This window comes from Platalea leucorodia, assembly GCF_965183815.1.
Source record: "Platalea leucorodia genome assembly, chromosome: 7".
Classification (NCBI taxonomy): domain Eukaryota; kingdom Metazoa; phylum Chordata; class Aves; order Pelecaniformes; family Threskiornithidae; genus Platalea; species Platalea leucorodia.
The window spans coordinates 61,873,303-61,894,975 of NC_138829.1; the positions used below are offsets into that span (position 1 = coordinate 61,873,303).

At 37.9% G+C, this 21,673-nt stretch overlaps 1 protein-coding gene across 1 annotated transcript; it reads right to left on the reverse strand.

The window, feature by feature from the left end:
• Positions 1–2,753: 2,753 nt before the first annotated feature.
• On the reverse strand, positions 2,754–3,257 carry LOC309593239 (suppressor of IKBKE 1-like; the record flags this gene model as incomplete). The annotated part of the gene is made up of 1 exon (XM_082317428.1): positions 2,754–3,257. One exon carries the CDS (start codon positions 3,255–3,257, stop codon positions 2,754–2,756), a length of 504 nt encoding a protein of 167 aa, XP_082173554.1.
• Positions 3,258–21,673: the final 18,416 nt, after the last annotated feature.

Here is a 21,673-nt window from a genome sequence, read left to right on the forward strand (position 1 = left end):
TACATCAAGCAAAACTTCTGTGCAGGGAAATTAGAAGTTGAATTGGTCTCCAAATGAAAAATGTAAGTTGTGTAGTAGAAATAATTTTGGAAAATGCCTTTTCATTCATTTAATAGCCCTGTAGCTGATGTGTGTAAACTGCGTAGAGCAATAATATTCAAGGAAACTATAGTTATTCACCTATCTACCTTAAGTTTTGCTTGGTTTTGGTTTGTTACTGATACCTGTATAGTGTCCTGTGCACTGTGTGTAAGTATTCTGATATAAACATATTTGGTAAAGTAATGTGTGTTGGGTTTCTGGCCAGCGGAAACTTGGGAAGTGTAATAAGTAAGTCTTCCTTGCCATTTTAACTTGGGTGAGGCAGCTGGGACAGAACAAGATAAAGGACCTGAAACCTTGCATCTTGTCAGAATGAGAAATAAGCAGCAGCAGAGGTCATGCATTTTGATTGCAGATTAGGAGGATGATGGGAACCAGACATAAGGGACAAAGGCCAATGTAAAAAAAGTGGAAAATGAGTTGTGCAATGCCAGTAAAGGCCAAGGGGAATACCAAAAGTGAAATGGTGGTAAAACAGGAGACAACAGGTCATACAAATTTGCACTGAAATCCAGTCAGAGTCAGTTGCAGAGGAAAGCTGTGTACAGCAGCTTTCTGAGCTTGGCCTCTGCAGTGGGATTCTAACGCACCATGAAGGGAACACTTCATTGAATCAAGCGTTTTATTTTTCATCAGAATGCGATCTGACAAACTTTCATTGGATTAGACTGTGACATTTGGCAGAAGGTTGTGTGTGGCATGATACCTAGCTCCAGTGCTCCTTTCTTAATCACGATGAACATGGGGATGGGATGGGGGCGGGAACAAAACCTCTTGCTTTTTCTACTGCAGAGAAAAAAATTGTGGCTATTTATGAATTTGGTTGGGTAATTTTCTCAAATACAGGTAAAAAACAGACAGAAGATTTAGATTTTCAAGGAGGCTACATGCTTCCTATTACCTTATACCTCATATCATTCAAATGACCTTGTCAGGTGGCATAATAGTGGACTGCGATGTCTGTCCAGTTTACCGTGTTTGTGAATGTGTCGTGGTTTAACCCCAGCCAGCAACTAAGCACCACGCAGCCGCTCGCTCACTCCCCCCCAGTGGGATGGGGGAGAGAATCAGAAGGGTAAAAGGGAGAAAACTCGTGGGTTGAGATAAGAACAGTTTAATAATTGAAGTAAAATAAATTAGAACAGTTAAATAGGCAAAGCAAAAACCGTGCACGCAAACAAAACAAAACAAGGAATTCATTCACTACTTCCCATCGGCAGGCAGGTGTTCAGCCATCCCCAGGAAAGCAGGGCTCCATCACGAGTAATGGTTACTTGGGAAGACAAACGCCATCGCGCCTAATGTCCCCCCCTTCCTTCTTCTCCTCCCAGCTTATATACTGAGCATGACGTCATATGGTATGGAATAGCCCTTTGGCCGGTCTGGGTCAGCACCCCCCTGGCTGTGCCCCCTCCCAGCTTCTTGTGCCCCCGGCAGAGCAGGGGAAGCTGAAAGAGTCCTTGACCAGTGTGAGCGCCACTTAGCACCTATTTAGAGACAGCTTAGCACTACTTAGCAAGAACCAAAGCATCAGTGTATCATCGACATTGTTCTCATCCTAAACCCAAAACACAGCCCCATACCGGCTACCAAGATGAAAATTAACTCTATCCCAGCTGAAACCAGGACAGAATGTAATTGAATTCTGAAGTTCCTGACTTCTGAAATATTCCCGCTGTTGGGCCTAGAAGGCTGACTTTTTCAGCCACTCTAAGTAGGGGTTATGGAGGATGGAAACTTGCATGCAAATGTAAAAAAATTTGTTATGAAAAAGAGTGTAGAAAAAAATATTTTTTTAAAAAGTCTTGAACCTTTTGTTCAGGGTTTGAGAACTGGGGTGAGTTTATACATCGTTTGAGCATTTTAGCAACCTGACTAAAGTAGAACAAATGCATTATGAATCAGGGTTTTGGCCAGGCACATCTGTAATCTGCCAGAATGTGACCACAAAACATGAGCAGCAGAAGCTATATATGCCAGTCTTTTTCTCATCTTTCTTTCTTCACTGTGTATTTTTTCTTACGAGTATCATGGTACATACTATCAGAATCCGACCTTGTTTTCCATCTTTGAAACTTGATGCCAGTCAGACTTTTTGTCAAGTGAAGAAGGAGGTGAGACAAGGATAGTGGTCTGAGAAACAGGTGATGTTTCTACCTAGGTTTAACTGCTTTTTCCCCCTCTCCTGTATACATTTCTGAACGTGGAAAAGAATTTTAAAGCACAAGAGTGGTAACTGAGCTGCTCAGTGTCAGTATAGCAAAAGGTGATGTTAACTGTTCCACTTCTTATCAAGGCATGCAAGAGCATTCTTTTTTTTCCCCCCTTTCTCTCTCTTTTTTTTTTTTTAATTAGAAAAATAAGCATCTGTATACTGCAGTTACTAAGACAGAGCAGCAATGCAAGCCTTTGAGATCAAGAATATGTAATTTCAGAAAAATGCAGAGAAAACAGCACATACATTTTGAAAGATAAAACAAACATACAAGGAAACACCTGAAAGAACAAATCAAAACCCATCCTTGCAGGGCAGTTCCATAATAGACTCTGAAGTCAAGATTTGGAGATAAGGTTATTTTGTGACCTAAGCTTCACAGTCAGGCAGATCTTCTTTCCCCACCTCAAAAGATTCTTTGCTGATTGACAATAGTTCATGCAGCTCTGTTTTCAAGCTCCAACTGCGCTAGTTTCTCCTGAACTTTAAAGAACTGATCATCATTGAATTGAATAGCTTTTCTCATTACCTCTCCCATCTTACATATTCTGTCTATTTGACTTTCAATTGCCAAGGAATTAGCCTGATGAACTTTCAAGACTGGTTCTGCATCTTCGCCTTTTCTCCCTTTCAAAAGCTCTAACATCTGCTTTCTGTATTGGCTCATGATAAGCTCTAACGCATCTTGGTGCTCCTCCAGCGAGATCCATAGCTCCCTGTTCTCCTGCTGCAGGTCGTGGATCTGCGTGTTCTCCTGGGACAACAGCACATGCGGCTGCAGCCGAGGTGGGTCAGCCTGCTCTGCCACGGCATCCCGGCCCTTCTCGACCCACGCCGCGCCCGCCTCTCTCATGGTGGCCACCCGCTGGTGCAGGATGGTGGACTGGTCGATGAGCAACTCGGCTGCAGTGTCGTGCTCCTTCAGCCGCTCCAGCAGCATCTTCGCGTCCGTAAGGATCTTCTAGATGGTGCAGGTCACGGCGGGCGCCGAGGTGAGTAGCGCTCCTCACCTTCGTGGTGGCCCCATGCCTGGCAGTGCAGCCCCTCAGGACAAGAGGAAATGGCCTCAAGTTGTGCCAGGGGAGATTTAGATTAGATATTAGGAAAAATTTCTTCACGGAGAGAGTGGGTAGGCATTGGCACAGACTGCCCAGGGAAGTGGTGCAATCACAGTCCCTGGAAGTGTTCAAAAAGCATGTGGATGTGGTGCTTAGGGACATGGTTTAGAGGTGGACCTGGCAGTTAGGTTAACAGTTGGACTCGATGATCTCAGAGGTCTTTTCCAACCTTAATGATTCTATGATTCTATGATTCTTTCACTGCAATGTTGACATTTTCCAAAGTATGTGTAGCAGGAGACAGCGGGGAAGGGCTGAAAGATATGCAGGCCTTTAAAAATGTGTAGCATTGTACAGGATGTACAATGTTTCTGTAAATTAAAGGAAGAACAGGAAGCATAGCATTGGTTCAAGAAGGTTGCTCTGGTGGCAGATGCAAGCTGCTTTAATACTGTGCCACAGTGCTACAGACAATTATCTGGTCTATTTGCATTCCCCAGCACTGGGGCTGTTGTTTAGCTGGCTCACTACTTAACCTCACAAGTCCTGGCTGAGACACCTGTGCATCTGCTTCTGCACACATGCTGATCTGGAGAGTGGGACCTATGGTACAGATAAATGACTTTTCTCTACTTTATTGCTTTTTTGAAGGACAGGTGGCATTAGAGGCTTGTGGGGATAGTAACTGGTGGAATATCAATTAACAGTGGTTTTCAGCATTTTGGGCAGCTGATTTTACACCAAAGGGAGCAGAGAGGAAAGTGGTACTGAGCACTGTGCCCAAAGATAGCAAGCTACATACACTGCTGAACTCTTGCCTGCAGGAGTAATTTATTTTCTGAGAGGCACACACATTCAATAAACGTATGCCTTTGGTTATGCCTTACAGCTGAAAACCTTTAAATCATTTGGTATCAGCTAACCGTTCACTTTCAATCATACTCTACATATGCCTCATATTCTTATGATTTGTTCATTGCTTATTCTTATGTGTTACCCTAACTGTAAATATACCTCTTGATTTGTCAAGCGGCTTGGCAGTTAATATGCCACTATACCTATGAGAGACATTTTCATAAACAAATATTTACAGCAAATCCTATATTCTGCTATATCTTGTACAAATATTTACTTCATCAGTTTAAATTCTGTTTGGAATACATTCACTGGGACAGCAGTTGGCAATTAAAGAAATGCATCTAGGGAAATAAAGAGCTAAAATCTACAAAGCTGACAATGGTACACACCTAATAGCTATTGCAGTTTTGACAATGGACAGTAAAGTCACTAAGCAAGAGAAATTGTGTGTCCTTCGCTATCCATTTATCCATTTGTCCTACTACTGTGTGCGCAGCTATGAAACTAAGGGATCTTTGTTTTCACTTGGACTTTTAAGAGCCCTTCTGATATGTGAAAGCAAATGGTATTTATGGTAACAGTTATTGTAGCCTGTTATAATCCAGTAGAACTGTTACAAAGTAGTCTTTCTTTATAATTTTCTTTATAAAACTAATTGTTTTAGCATGTGTTTATTCTTCACGTATGGAAAAAGAGAAGTGTCTTGTAGTGAGGTAGAATCAGGTAACAGTATCAATTAATGCCTGATCACCAACATGAGACTTGTTGGACTTTCCCTTTTTTCAAGACACAGGCCCAAGCTTATCCATAGAATTTCAAAACTTTTACAGACCACACACACAGACCTTGATGGTTATTAAATTTCTCCTCACCTTTGTTCTCTCTTCTGAGCCAAGAGAGATCCCAGTCGCATGCTTGGTGTATCTTTAATGCTGCTGTTGTATTGCTTTGCTGAAGATGCAAAATCCTAAGAAAGCATTATCAGGAAACATGATAAACTGGGCAGTAGTTTAAGGATATATGAAAGCACCTCACTTAGCTGCCCTTCCCCTTTCTCCCCTCCTAGTTTCTCCAGTAGTGGGTCCATATCAAGGTTTTTGCATTTTGTATTGTTGTGGCATTCAAGCTGACTCAACGCTAAAGTCCTATTAGTAGTATTGTCTCAGTGGTAGCCTGCTTTCCAAGGTGGCTAAGAAGCTGTTAATGCCATCACATCACAGTGGAAAAAATAGCATGGAGTAGGTCCATGCCGCAGTTAGCAGTACAGTTTGCTAGGTGTGAATTGATTTCCCTTCAAACTATTGCAGTTAATTTTGTGACTAAATAGCTATCTCAGGCAATATTCCTCAGTCATCTTTACAGTGACTCTGAGACACATACAACATATATCTACTCTTTCCAAATGACCTTTAAAGGGATGAATTTTATGCTAATGAACCATCTGGGGAACAGGTTCCTAGAGGAGATATTTTTACTGTAGAAACTGGGTCTGCAAAATGGTGTGAGGCATTAACTGTAAAGAGCAGCTGGCTGAATTCAGGCCAGAGAGCAGAGTCTCTCCTCCAGATATATCCTGCCTAAAGCCCTGAAGTCCCAAGGGGCGGCTAGAACTGGCCTTTTCTTTCTAGTCAGTAGGAGAGGGGGCAGAGGAACTGCAATACTGATTTTTTTCTCCTTGTCATGCATGCTGTAGAGAGCTTTTATTTTAAGGTATTTTTTGTGTTTATTTCTTCACTGCATTAACAACAAAGTGAAGCAGGTGGCTGTTGTTGTCTTGTTTTTTTTAATATATTTCTTACACAAATCTTGCCAGCTTCAAGGAGATAATTTTGAAAAAACTTTGTCTTATAAAGCAAGTCTTTCCAAGCATAAATTGATGCCGGATACACTCAGGTGAAACAGTCACAGATACTTGTGAGATGACACTCTCTTGAAGGGATCAGGGCAGCTTTTAACCATCAGTGAAGGGGATGGAGTTTTTTAATGAATCTTGAGTAGTGAAAGCTAACGTGTCTTTTGAAAACTAAGTGACTGGAATAGATGGTGCTTCTATGAGGTGCTTTATGAATTTTCAGGACTTTTATATTGAAAAAAAATCCCAAACCCAAAGACACAACAAAAAAGCTCCCAAAACAAAAAAAAAACAAAACACCAAACTCCCAAATGCCCACCTTTTCCCTAATACTCATTAATAAAGTATTTAGCTAAAGAAACATTGCTTGAATGAAATTTAAATGAGATCTGAGCACCAAATAAATATATTAGATATGTAAATTATTGATCTTCATTCTCCTTTAATCTATGGTGCTTTTATTATCTATGATGAAATTTATTGTTTACTTAATGTGAAGGATCTGTGTGCCTGAAATATTTTTTTCTAGCTGTATTAGTTGGCTTAATGAAAGATACTCTCTTTTTCCATGTCCATCACTTCTCTCTCTGAAGTTATTTGGCTAGTTCAGTTAGCTGAGAGGTGCCTAGAGAGAATAATCTGTCCTATCCTAAGAAAAGTCTGAATCTGTGGGGTGGATTGCCCTCTCAATTTACCAATCACTCCTCCCTGACCGCAGAGGAAGTACTGATGGGTGGCTGTGATTCCTGAAGCTAGGGGATAGGAATCCCCCTGTAAATGAAGCTTCTCTACAGAATGGTCATTTGCTAGAAAGAACAGCAACAAATTTTAAACAGTATGTTTTTGAGGCCGGTATCTTTACAGTTTGTTTAAGACTTCAATTTTCAGAACTGACTGTTTTTTCTAGAGTGTGATTGTCCATACTAAAAAACATGACAGAGCTGTGATTCTTATTAGACAGCATTAAGCACCTGCCTTTGGAAATCAGGCCCTCTTAGGGGTATTTCAAATTAGTCATCCAAAATCATGAGTTGTTGGTGGTAAGGACACACTGTGTTACCGTGTTTCATTTCAGTTATTTAGCACTTATGCAGTTAAGTCACAGATATCCCAGCATGTACCCAGGAGCTGCTCCTAGTAGTTTCTACATAGCAGAAAGAGAGAACAGAGGTTTGTTTTAATTAGAAACACCCCAAAGTCACATAAATAAAGATAACATTGGAGTAAAAGGTATTTCATGAACTCTAGATTTTCAGAGCAGGCATCCAGTTACTTGCTACATAGTTCTAAGAGCTGCTGCGTTGTCAGCAGTTTCAATTTTGGCACATTTCTTTTGGTATCATGTCACTGTCTTCATGTGCCACAGCATTTTCAAACTTTGACTTACTGATCCTAAGTACAGAATTGTATTAAACTACAATGCATTTGAAGTACAGTTGACATCGAATAGTAACATTCATCAAGAGTTCTCTCTGCTACTTGTTAACATATTTCATAGGTCACATTCGACTTCAAGCAGTATTTAACTAGGTTAAATGTTACGGGGCCTGAAAAAAATGAAAATATTGATTTATTCTTAATATTTTCCTAATCTCTAGGTTTTCTGGAAATCAGTATGACTCTTGAAGGGACCATATTTAATATCTGAGAAGTATCTTAGCAATTGCTCATAGGTTTATATCACTGCAGAAACAGGCTTGCTTTTCATAATTTAGAGGAATCTCAGTGGAATATGATATCAAATAGAATCTCATTCCTTATTTAAAGTATCTAAACTTTTAAATACATCCATGTGCAGAGCAAAAGGTGTAATGTATACCACATAAAAGATTTCTTCAGGCAGTTCTGTGTCAGCATTATACAAAGCTCTCTCACATATTTGCGAGGTCTGAACACCACAGTATTCTTACCTTATGTTACTGGTTTAATAACAATATACACTTTAAAAGTTAATTTTACTTTAACCTTTTTTTTTTTTTTTTTTTAATTAAATAGAGTTTATTTCAAATCAGCCTGCAGGAATAATAGCGTACATGTATTTCTGGCATATCTTATTTGCATAGTAATAAAAGATGAGACAGAATTAACTGCTAGTTGTATATTGTCAGTATGGTGGTTGGTGCTACAACTAAAGAGAGGAAATTGCCATTCTGTTGTATTGTTACATGCTTTATTCTTTCTAAGATTGTTGATTTTCTTGCTTGAAATCTATCCAAATAGATAGGAAAAGGAACTAGATGGGAGAAATTGTGAATGTAGTTACACAAATAATCAGTAAAGGATAGATAACTCCTTATCAGAGTGAACATTTTTTCACATATATCAAATCTCAGACCTCCTGTTTCTCAAATCTAAACCTCAGTCTTCAAGAGAGGTTTACAAAGAGCTTTTAAAGTCTGGGAAGTAATCTGTAACTGCTGCTTACTAAAAAAACAGGATAGCAACAGAAGCATTTGTGTTATGGCCCATTAAAATCTACTGACCCCTCTGTGTTGCAAAGATGCTATTAATTATTTTCTTCTTTTGTTTCATGGGCCTATCAGATCTTCCCTTTGTAACACCCACTACTGCTTTGAGCGCTACCTATGATCTTGCTTTCCTGTTCTTTTTGATTAACCCTAAGCTATCAGCATAATTCCACCTGTTAGTAACACCAATTCCACCAATGTAACATCTCATTGACATGAAAAGGGAAGGGCTTTTTCATCCCTGCTATATTTTTCGCCTTTCCACCCCCATTCCTCACTTCAAGCACCTAGCACTTATCTTGTGTCAGCTCTGGATTTCAAGGACCTGTTCTTGGACAGATACAGCTCACAACTGGTGATGTGTCTGTCTTCATTACATAGGGAAAAAAGTAGCAGAGAAAAAAATCATGGAAAGATTCCTGCCATTTTAGTGAATTTAGTTCGTGCAGAGAAAGATGCTGGAAGCACAAGAGCCAGGTCAATGAGGGGAAATGGTATAGCAGTGAGGCAGATGAGTTGGAATGTAGGAGGAGAAAGAGGAATAAGTGGAAACCTTGCTTATTTTATTGCAGCCATCCATCAGATCAAATTGTCTTAAGCTATAATTTAAGAGTAGTTGCAAATCTGGTCAAATAATGTTTCATTGGAATTTAATTTCTTTTTGCCAGCTCTAACAAAGCGGTTCTGTTTATGTGTTGGACATGCTTTTAAAAAAGAAACTGGATGTTTCTTTTAAAAGTGCCTTTTGATACTTCTGCATTGCCTGATGTTTTGTGTTATATGGGATGGTATTTATTCATACAGATTATTTTGGCTACATGAGGTTTATTTCTAGGAAAATGCTGACTTTTGTTAAAGAAAAGTTTAATGTTTAACATTTTCTCACCCGAGTGTCTATTTCTAAGCAAAGTTCATATTGATTCAGCAAAAGATCAGGCAGATACTGTTCTGTCAAGTCTTCTTCCCTCTGAACATGATTTGGCTATTTCTGTGTTTTGACACTCAGAGATCCACTTCATTTTCAAAAGAGCAGTTAGACTTTAATTAATAATACGCGCTTATGAGGTTGAAATAATACAGTAGTATTTCTGCCAGTCTGAACAATATGAGTGGAAACAGACAGTAAAAATCCATTGCATATATTTTTGTTATGTGTGCACAAGTAAAAAGCAATTTCATGCTGGGTCATGCATATCACACTCCTTTATGGAATCCAGCCGGTATCCAGCTCAGGAACTCAGTCAACATTTAGAGAACTTACTGCAGATTGTCTTGCATGTCTTCCATTGCTGGTGCTGATCTCTCCTATATTGCATTGCATTTTCATGAGCCTATATATTTTTTTTTCTTTTTGCACAAGAAATCTAGCAGGGTTATCTTTTATTCTGTATAAGTAAGGAACCATGCACAACAAGATTCTAGTTCTGTCAGTTGTCTTAGGGCTACCAAAATGAGAATTATTCATTACTATAGACAACGGAAGTGTTTTCCCGTGAGCGTCTTTTCTTCAATATTACACTTTATACTTCCAAAAGAAAGTTTGACACTTTGTAAGCCATGATTATGTATGAAAAAACACTAATTTTGCTTATCTTTTAGAGCACTGCATGCTGAGGAATATGTTTTTAAATAACCATTCTCTATTTTTCCAGTGCCAATGGACTGAAATACAGGACACTTTTACAAGTCCTTTTAGCTGCTGGCCCAACTCACCCAGCTATGGCTGGATCCTGAGGTGTAGATGAGACTGTGGCAGTTTTCTTCAGTCAAAGACTTAGCCCTCCGAAATAGAAGGGAATCATGGGCTATATTCAAAGTTACATAGAATGCCAGTCAGGCTCTCGCTACACTGGAAATAGAACAAATGTCTGGAGTTCCATTTATTAATGAGTTTAGTAGGTAAAAACTGTTGAAAGTTCCTCAACACATAATAATTTCAAAAAGGGGAAAAGTTGCATGGGCAGTGAAGAGTCAGGTAGTAGTTTGAGCTTTTACAAGGTTTTTCTGCTGAAATGCTGTTTTAGCAATTTCTGTTTAACCTTCTTATTTAAAAAATAATTAAAACAAAGGTTGAGCTAGTGTTCTACTTCAGATGTGTCGCACAAACATCACTTCATTTCCTGTTTCTTGTCACAGATCAAGGTAGCTCATCACAGTTTGTAATTTATATGTATATAGTAAAACTGGTAGGAATGTACATTGCATTATAACGCTTGGTGCTGCTCAACAGTATACTCTGGGTAGGACATTACCGAGGCCAAGAAAAGTGCTGAGAAGATCCATGGAAAGCTTCTGTATCCACTTGACCCTTCAGGTTTACTTTGGGCATTTTGTTAGTTCACATGAGATGCTTGAAATAGAAGATTCTGACTCTATCCCATTTTCTAGAGCAGTGACACTATTCTAAGTCAAAACAGAAAGGCCTTGGAATGAAGGTACAGGACTTAGAACATGCTTAGCGTCTCGCAAGACTGGGCACCGTAGTCATAATATAGACAAATACCCAAAGTTGCTAAAGGAATGTACATTTAAGGTGAGATCATTTTAAAATGTGAGAAAAATCACTTTTCAAAATACTTAGTAATGCTGTCCCTTCACTTCTTTTTGCTGCAAAATTGGGATTCTTCCCTTATGGGAGATGTTCCTAATATAGTCAGGAAAGGAAGCATGACTGCAGTCAGGAAGCAGGAAATTGCATCTTCCCAGAAAAATAGACCTCAAGCAAATTATCGAAATAAACCACTTTGTTTTGATTCCTACCCACCTCTCCCCCCAAAAAAACCCCCAACAAACCCAAACAACACCTATATTAAAAAGCCCTCTACTTTTTCTCTAAATATAAAACCCTTCTCTCCCAGAGTAATCTTTTGAGTATATTCAGTGGGTTTATGATGCATAAAATATTTGCATTTCTTTAAATATTTTTAATGATGCCAAAGAGAATAATGAAATAAATTGAGTAAATCTATTCACCTAGCTGAATAATTAAGGAAAAACAGGGTGAGTACTGCATGAAATGCCATCAGTACATCAGAACAGGATCTGAGCTTGGGATCTGAGCTCACAGTTTCATCTCAAGATACAGTTCTGTGCCACATGCCTCCTAGAATCGTTGCTGGATTGTTTACATGATTTTAACATGCAGGAAGGAGATTGCTCAGACTGATGAAGGCTGAGTTTGTTTCTGCCCAGAGATACCATGCAGGCAGTAGAAAGATATCTATGCTGTCTTCCATGGGCACAAGAGAATATAATCTTTTAGTAGTCTTTTAGAAAAATAACCTTTCAGCTCTGCACAGTTCTCCCTCCAGCTGTGAGCTAAATGTTTCATTATTGTCTACACATCCTGAATTTATAGCTGAAAAAAGACAGGATACTACCATCTTCTAAGTTCATAAGAATGAGGTTGGCATTGTCCTTTGAAAGATTCTTGTTTTGTTGTTGTTAATTGTTATATTGCTATTAACCTTAACTGCTGGGCTGAGGTGGAAGTCCACAGGTAAGACTTCTGGGGAACTATGAGAATGAATAAAGTACCTGGGGAAATACGGAGTTAAGGGTCAAAGATGGACGGGAGGGAAGAAGCACAAAGGACACAAGAGCAGAGAAAACTGGGACAGGGACAGAGCAAAACCTTATGGAAGAATGCAAGTGTATATGCTTGCTGCCCTTTAATTCCCAATATTTAAACTTGTAAAGAAAAGTTGAGCACCAAACATCAAATCAAATTCTTGGCAAGTTCAGATTCACATTTGACTTTGTATGTCAGATGTATTTATCTCTATAAAAAGCTCAAAACGAAGCCTAGAATTGAATGTCCAAAATGGCAGTAAGGTTTCATCCAGATCGAATTCTCAGGTTTTTTTCTCCTCTTATGATTTTCAAGATTCCTTAACCATTTATTGTACCTAGAATTTCCCCAAGAGAAAGCCAATTTTTTATTTCTAATAGGCAAATGATTTTCTGCTTTAAAACATTTATTCAGTAGGATGTAAGCAAAATTTAAAATGAAGTGCATTCTTAAGCACTTGAAATGAAGCTGTACTTATGTACTATAATGAATAAAAATGCTTTTCTAATCAAGAAATAAATACATAATTAAGGCACAAATAGTGATCTGGGATTGGACTTTGTTGACTGAAGAACACTGCTACTGCTATTAATAATAGTAATAACACTACTAATTATTGAATAATATATTGTTCTGGATGGCATGAATGCTATACTTTCACTATTTAGATTTTTCTAGGGAGATGTAATTAGTTTTTTATTTTTTTATTCTCTCTGTTTGTTCAGGACGTTTCTTCCTCCCCTCTTTCTCCCCCCTCTGCCCAGCCCTCTGCTGCATTAATGCTTATATCTCATAAAGGACTATGGGAAATATGTAACTCCTATTTGAGGTTGTATTTTGCTAGTATTTTGGTATGATACAGAATACAGAGCAGAACTTTATCTATTTGTACAGACTTGAAGAAGCTTTCCAATGCTGTTTCAATTGTTTTAGCATTTTTAATATTTAGTATTTTACAAAACTTTTATTCAGAATATGAAGACTATTACAAAAATTTAGTAGAAAAGCAAGATTCACAAAGAAAGGCAATATGCTTTAAAAGATAATTGTGAAGCAGGAATACAAGGTTGCATTTTAGATTCTGTGGGGTTTGGCTTGATATGACCTGATTATTTAATATATCAAAGGAAATCTTCCCTGTGGATCTTTCTTGCTCTAAGTTTGAAGGAGAAGTCAGCTGTCTCAGCTATCTGACCTACAGAAACTCTTACAGGTTGTTAGAAAGCCACAGCAAGAAGCTATTTGTCTGGGACAAATGTGCTTTCTCTTCACAACCATTGTATAGACTGTGACAGAAGTTGAATCTAATTACTGCAGTATGCCACTGACAAGCTATTTTGTCTGTATTTGTGGCTTTTTGTACTATTTTGGTGATGATGAGAGTCCTTCAAAATAAAACACAAGTATATTATCTATAGTTTATAAGTACACAGTAGCTGTTGAGACCAATTTGATTATTACAATATGAAATTGTGATTATTACAATACAGAAACAGGAAAATGGGGTAGTTATGCAAATTATACTATTACCTCTTTGCAAGCTAACTACTGACAGTTTTGAATTGTATATAATTTGTATGTGATAGTTCAGTATAATATTGTGCTATGGTAAGCATACAGGCAAGATAGACTTACGGGTCTGAATGCAGCTTTAGAATAATAGTGTCTTTTCATTTGAGACTTCAATCATGTGGCTTTAATGTTCACTGAAGATGTTTTTGTATGGTATATGTGCTCTTGTGTTACATACAATAGGTAGAGTAGGACCTTCCGCTGTGTTCCAAGTTAGGTTTTAGCATCTGTTTCCTTTTGATAGCTCATTATCTGTCATTGTAGTTAATTCGAAGGTGGTGGAAATCTTTGTATTTTACTTTATTACATTTTATTATATTGCATGAAATATTATACTGCTTTATACTTTTTCTAGAAAGTTTTCTAGTTACTTTCTTTAATGTTAGAATAAATTACAGCATTGGGAAGATCGGTGGTGCTGTTAGTTTTGCCATGCCAAGGTTCTGTACTACAGCATTGTTTTTATGGGAATGGACTGTACTAAAAGCCAGAAGACATTTTCTTACTTTGAACTCTCATTAGAATGAATTCTCAGAGCTGTTCCTTGAGACTAGGTTTTGCAGACGGAAGATATTCTGGAAAGAAGTCATGCTAATGTGAAGTCTTCCACTCTATAATGTGTAGTTATTTGAACCTGAAAACAAATGCTATATCTTATTAATTTCCTCAGTTGTATACATTAAAAAGAATATTATTAATCCTTTAGACAGTCTTGCACAGGCTCTGCCTATCCAGGTATAAAAGTTCTATAGCAGTGCACTACATGCCAAGGATTGGCACTTGTATTTGTTTTACTACTATAGAAATTACATGAGGAGTTATTACAATTCCACTATTACATATACTGATGTTCCTGGCATTCTCCTCTTTACCTCTACGGAGTTATCTGAATCTTTAATATTTTTTTAAAAACTGGAATTATCTTCCACTTCTTCACATAAAAAGGTCTTCTTGTGTTATAAATTGATAACTATTCCTAAAAGGGACACAGGAAGCGTACAAATTAAAATAATTGCAAACTAGTCTCTTTTTGTCGAAAGTTAGTTGTGAGTTCAGAAGCAGATTGGAAGAAAATTGTAAGTAAATGAGTTATAGGGAAGGCTGCTAAAATTAAAAGTAGATTTAAGATTAACACCTAAATTTCTAAAATATTCCTTTAAAATTATTCTTATTTGAGATTAACATGATAATAATCTCCTTTGCAGAGTTGTAATGTAGTGCAATGTGCATGTGAATTACAGCCTCAGGGACCTATCAGAAGTCATTAAATGTTTAATTTTTCAATAACCAAGAACACTGTTTTGTCAGATTATTTCACCTGAAAGAGGGTGAAAAAACCAAAAGTGTACAAATCTCTTCAAGCTATTTTTTAACTATTCCCAAAGTGGCCTTTTAATTAAAATTTTCAGTAGACATGATAGCCAGCTGGAAATATCCTTGGAAATAGAATGCATTGTAAAATTGAGAGGCCATGATTCTGTTTGCCACTACCCAGAATGGCAGGGTATCAAACCTTACTAGCATTACCCATTTAACAGTGAGTTTCAACAAACACTCCGCTATTTCATTTGCTGAGTGACTAGTACACCTTGGTCTATATGACTAAAGAAGTCCTGTTTGGAACTGTTCATAGCAAATAATTGTGACTTCGGTAAATTGTATGTCAGGACAGAGCGTTTTGACCATGTTTGATCAATATCTTATCTGGAATTTAATAGTAAATCTCCAGTCATTTTTAAGTTGAAAAAAAATAATAAAAGCAACATATTTTTCAGTAACATAAGTTAATGAGGTCAGCATTGCCACAAGATGGTTCTGAATGTCTCAATGGTTGGATACAGAAGTTGGCATCTCTATGTTCTGATTTTCTTAGAATGACATCCATTCCTGCTGTTGAAGTAGTCGGCAGTTGCAGTATTGACAAATTTACTTCAAGAGGAGTACACAAGTAAACAAATAAACAGGATGAGCATGAGGATTAGTTTAGACCCTGAAGAACACGCACAAAAAACCTTGAAGGCTGAAAAGTCACAGTATTTAACCAATTAACAGCATTATAAATTAAATACTTTCCTATTAACTCTACAGCAAGTGTTTGTATTGCAAGAGTTGAATAGCAGGCATTTATTATAACTAAAACTGTCTTTCTGCAGGATCTGTGAACAGATGTCTAGAATGTTTAAATGTTTTTATTTTTGTGACAAAATTGATAGTTCCCTTTTTATTATGTATTTGCTTTACTCATAGTTGAAAACAGTAGGATCAAACCCAATTAATATCAGTGACTGCACACACATTTGATACACACAGTCTTTACCTAGAAGAGGTTACCATGTAAATATAGAAGACAACTTGAAGTTGAGAAAAAGGGAGAACTAGTAGTTCTATTTCAGAAAAGAAACACAAATGGAAAAATAATCAGCACTTTACTTAGATTACTAAGTCTTAGTAATGTCACTGGAACTATCTAGGTGAGTTGCTTGCAATGAGTATTAAGGGTTAACTGTCTTGTCCAGTAGACTTTTCAGAGTCAGCCTGGACTCCTCTGACAGCCTGGAGTGTAACTGAGATCTGTTACCTAGTTGAGTGCTTCTCTGAAGTGTGAAATCATCCAGCTGTGAAACACACCTGCTATCTATAAAGCAGTGCACAGCACGGCATTGTTCAGGGCTCCACTAGCATGGAAACCCAGTAAAGAATTACTGTGAGGAGGGGAATAGCTCATCACCTTCAGGAGGGAAATGTCCAGTTTTGGTGACTTTACAATAAAATGTTCACAGAAAGGGGAAGAGGAAGTCTAAGTCTGTTGTTTCAGAAGGAGAAAAGAAACCTCTCACCATGTGATTTTTTCCCCCAGAGGTATGTTCAAATTCGGGCTTTAAATTGGAGGAAATGAAAAGAAGAATGTAATGAAGGGTGTAGTTTTATACTTAAGAGCTTTTTTGAGAGCATTTCACATTTGATGTTTTTAATCAGTTTTCCAAGGAACAATAAACTGAACTAAATTAAAAGATACGTGGAACAAATTTTTAATTTGATTAACCAAGCTAATTGTGTGATTAACTATTGTCCCTTTTTCTCATGCTCACCATCGATCTCCCTTAGGTAATTTCTGTCTTGCGTAGTACATTCCCTAGTATTGCAAAATATGTTGTCTGCTTCAAAGGCACCTTAACATGCGGGGGCCATTATTTCAAACTTGCTGCTAATGCAATAGGAATACTAGTATTTCCTGTGATCTGCCATTTGGTCTTCTCAATTATTGCTCTGTATTTAAGTTATAAGCTCCCATGGGAATGCAGAAAAGTGTTCAGTGCTTTTTTGGCACTAAATATGTAAAATATCAATAGTAAATCACAAATATTTGCAAACCTTTCAAGGAATTCCAATAGCAAAAAACTCAAGTGCAGCTTACAAGATCCAGTGCTAATACATAGCTGGTTCTTCAAAGCTGGTACATGCATAATGAACATTTGCAATCTGCATTGGAGGCTATTGAGAAGGTGATTGTAACCTGACAGCGATAGTTACATACTGCAATTTGCATTTCAATATATGAATAATTGGTTTTAAATATTTGTAAAAAATTGTCTCTTTACAAATTTGAGCAGTGCCTTTTCCAGTGGTGAGCAGCAGCAGCATTTTAACTAGCTTAGTCTCACTAGCTCTGAGACCTGTTGATTTCTATGGCATTCCACTGATGGTGGGTTTGTCTTACTACCTTCCTTAGCATTTAGATGTTGGTATATCCAAATGACAAGCTACATAATGAAATTCTTCTGGTAATTTAAAAACATGGACAGACTATTTTAAAAATTGTTTGTATGTTCAGCAAATGAAGCAGTATGTTTAGCTTGAGCTACTAACATCTACACAGTAAAATGATATAGTTTTCTTAGTAGAAAGAGAAAATCTTGGACTAACACCCTTGAAAATTACAGAGACATTCTGAGAAGATTTAAACTGAAAATTGTGCTATTTCTTAGCACAGCTTGGACGTCTTCCTGAAAGTCTTGTGTGACCAGTTCTGTTGAGCAGAGTGGTCATATGAGGAATGACAGTGTGAAAAACAGCTGCAGACCTGCAAACTGTAGTCTTGTTCATTTTTCATTAAACCATCTGGTGCCCTCCAATGAATCTCTCATTAGCACACTGATTTTCCACTTGAGAAGGAGCAATGAATGGCACTAAGATCAGTTTATATCAGTCGTTCAAAACAGTCTAATTTTTACTACCAATTCACTTGCCCATAATTGTAATTTTAAATATATATTTAAACCTCTGTAAAAGCTTAAAAGAGGACTTGGAGTCCTGTTTATTTTGCAATCCCACCTAAGGCAATACTGTTCCTAATATGGCTCTGAGACTCACTTATTTCCTAGGCCTCATAATGTCTCACTGTTCCAGACTGTTCAAAGGAGGAAAAGAGATCTTTAGCATTGGCAGAAAGGGGCCCTGCAAACCCAGTAGCTACAGGAGACTGATAATGGTGTGGGACCTTCCATTTTGTACATGTGAATTTTATTTTTTAATCTCAGTGTGATGGGTTTACCCTAGCCAGCAGCTAAGCACCACACTTCCCCCCACAGCAAGAAAACTTGTGTGTTGAGATAGACAGTTTAATAAATGAAGGAAAGAGGAAGAAAAAAACACCAAAGTAGTGATCTGAAGGCCATCATTAACCACCTTCCACTAGCAGACTAGTAGGACTAGCCAGTCTCTGAGCAATGTTTACCTCCCCCAAATTCCCTCCCTTTGGTTTTTATTGCTGAGCATGATGTTGTATGGCATGGAATATCCCTTTGGTCAGTTTGGGTCAGCTGTCCAGGTTGTGTCCCCTCTCAGGTTCTTGCTCAGCTCCAGCCTACTCACTGAGGAGGGGCGGGGGGGTGGGAAAAAGAGAAAGCCTTGACGCTGTGCAAGTATTGCTCAATAGTACAGCCATCCCAGCGAGACCCAGTATATTCAGTTTCGTGATTTAGCACATGTTCAAATGACATTCACAGCCACTCATCAACAATGGAGTAATAGGTGGAGGATGGAGGGTCAGTGATAACTGAGTCGAAAATGGAATGAAGCATGTGTTCTGCAAGTCAAGGCATTTTCAGGACTTGCACCACATCTGTTCTTCCTGGCATTCTTGTCAAGCAGATAATGTAGTATTGATATTTTCTCTATTAAGCTAGTTGTTTTCTAGTGGAAAACAAGGAGAAAGGAAACTTCTGTGTCCCTTGTTCGTAATTTCATTTTATTGAACAAGAGTACTTAAGGGAAAAAGTCATGAGCTGTGGCTCGTGGTCTAAAATCACTGATGCCAGCAGTTTCCAAATCATTGCTCTGGTTGTTGTTTAGTTAAATATTTAGGTTGTTTGATTGCATGTGCAAGGAAGCATTGTAGGGCAAGGTAAAGAGCTAAGAAATGAAAATTATTATCTCCAGGTCCTTTTTGTATTTTGTTGTTATTAAATCACTAGAGCATATTATTGGGAATATATTTCTAATAGACCAGCAGTGCATGCATCCTTTATTATTTAAAGGATATACACAGCTTTTGGAAATCATACAGGACATGCTCATGGGAGAGCAGAAACAGTCTCAACCCTGTCAGACTTTAACAGGAATGGGACACACTCACGATGTTGTAAGAGGGAAGTCTATAGAGAGACCAGAGACTGTGTGCAGGTACAATGTGAATAGATGAAGGTATGGTAAAATTAATAATGTTTCACTGGGTTACATTTGCTGTAACTAAGTAACTCTACTCCATAAAGCTTACAGTTTGTGTTTTTCAAGTGCCTGAGTTGTGGCATTCACAGGCGATAAAACCTTTTAGATAGGTAATTCAACCATCAAATGGATGTTAGGATTCTCTGTCAGAATAGAGAACTTTATTTCTGATGTTAGCTCTTTTCTTGTTTGGGCATTGATTTAAGGAGTGGTTTCTCTTGAGTGTGTGCTTAGTTGCTTGCTGTGTGTAAGATTTGCTGCAAAGCTCCTGTGACTCTCTGTGAGATTTTTGCAGTTTATTTCAATGAACTCTGGGTTAGGCCTAGTTAGTGTCTGGGACAAATACTGTAAATACAGATAAAGAGAATGCAGGTTTAATTCTGACCCATTCCTTTGACCTCCTGGAACAACTCTCACTGCTTTGAAACTAGCTCTTACTATTGTCTCTTTCTTTATCTCTGTTTCTCTAGCTGCAAGCATGAATATCTGTCTTGTAAAGTGTTCTGAGATTACTGATGGGTTACTGTTATTTATTATTATCCCTGGTGAATTTTACCCAAATATTTTCTTTAAGTCTTCCACAGAGTTTGGCCACTGCAGAGTGCCAGTGGGACTGTTCTGGAGGATTTTCCTTCTATTCACACAGTCCTGCCATCACATAGTCCAATGCTCTTGGCGCCTATATCCATTGCCTTTTAAGGAGTGGAGTGCTGGATCTTGGATCAGAAACGTTGGTATTGTTGATGCATTCAGTTGTTAAGTTGTTACAGTGCAGCAAGTTCACTGAACTATTATTTGTGTTATATTCATATAGAAGTGTTTGAAGTGTTACACTTTGCTGAGACATTGAATCTGACATAGGTTAGAATTAAAAGTTTCTGCTACAAAGATCCACAGATGTTAATTTGTTTACTTGTTCCAAATGATGGGAAGTTTTTGCTATTCTAGGCTGGGAATAAAACAATAGGTCTTGAAATACAGCTACTGTAATTGTTTTTAATTTATATTATTGTACTGTTTAGGCTCAGGTTGTCCTCAGGAAAGGGTTTAAGCTGAATTAACCTTCTCTACCAACAGTAACTCAAGCAGTTTGAATAATTGTACTCATAGTTTTCACGATCATCTACACCGAGATGTCAAGGTTCAGCCCTCTATGTATGATTTCTGTATCAGCCATCTGATACAGAAATGAGCCTTTCTGAAGCACACAGTATCAATTTGACTTTCTGCCCTTGAAGCAAATGGGAGTTTTTAAGTCAGAGCAGACATACTCTGCAAAACTGAGAATAAACAAACTCCATGTGTGCTGAACCAGCAGGGCAGAAAAAGTAGCTGTTCAGTGGTAAGTACTGCTGAGGCAAAGCTTCTCTTCATTGCTACTACTGACCTTTTGTATAGGACCTTCTCCCTATAAGCTAATTGTGTCAATTAGCCAGTTTAAATAACAATCTGAATGGCAGCCTATGAACTCCAGTTTTGACTCTGTTTAGATACCCCTGCTAGAGAGAAGAGCAGAAAACTATGTTTGCTCTCACTTCACTTTGTACTTCTGTCTCTTCAAGGTGCCTTTTGTATGGTATTATTAGGACAACACAGGCTATCCTGCCAACTGTAATGTGCAGAGAGAAAAGATGTTAATATTTTCAAAATAAAACCCTTTCTCTCTTCCTATAAAAAAGCCATCATAGTTGAAAGAAGTAGCTTTCATGGCTGTCTGTGATGGATTTAAATGGTGATGAGTATTGAATGACCTGCCAAGCCCTGTACATCACTGAAGACTTGTCTTTGGTAGCCAGTTGGCTGGCAAACTAACCCTATCACATTATAATCCTAAAAGGTATATGACTTATTGCTTCAGTAAGCTATGATATTGTAAAAGGTTCCAGAATATCGTTGGAAAAGGCGTGAATGCTGTATTTGAGCTCATGTAAAATGTACATGGATTTGAGTTGGAATCCAAATCCAAATTTCTTGACTGACCTGTTTGTCAAGCGCTGGTCCCAGAGAATTTTGAGAAAAATGCAGCTATAGATTTGTTTTGCATTTGCTCTGGAGATTTTCTAATTTATTCTTGCCTGCTTATCCTAGCAGTGTTTGTGTCTTCTGTTTAGATGTTTACAGAGGCAGCACAGCCCTCTTTGTGTTTTGTTTTGCAAGCTGTTCTTACTGAAGCCTTCTTTTGTTCATTTTCTTAGTCTCATCTGAGTCATTAGGCTTATCTTTCTGTGTCAAATGATACACATAGTGATG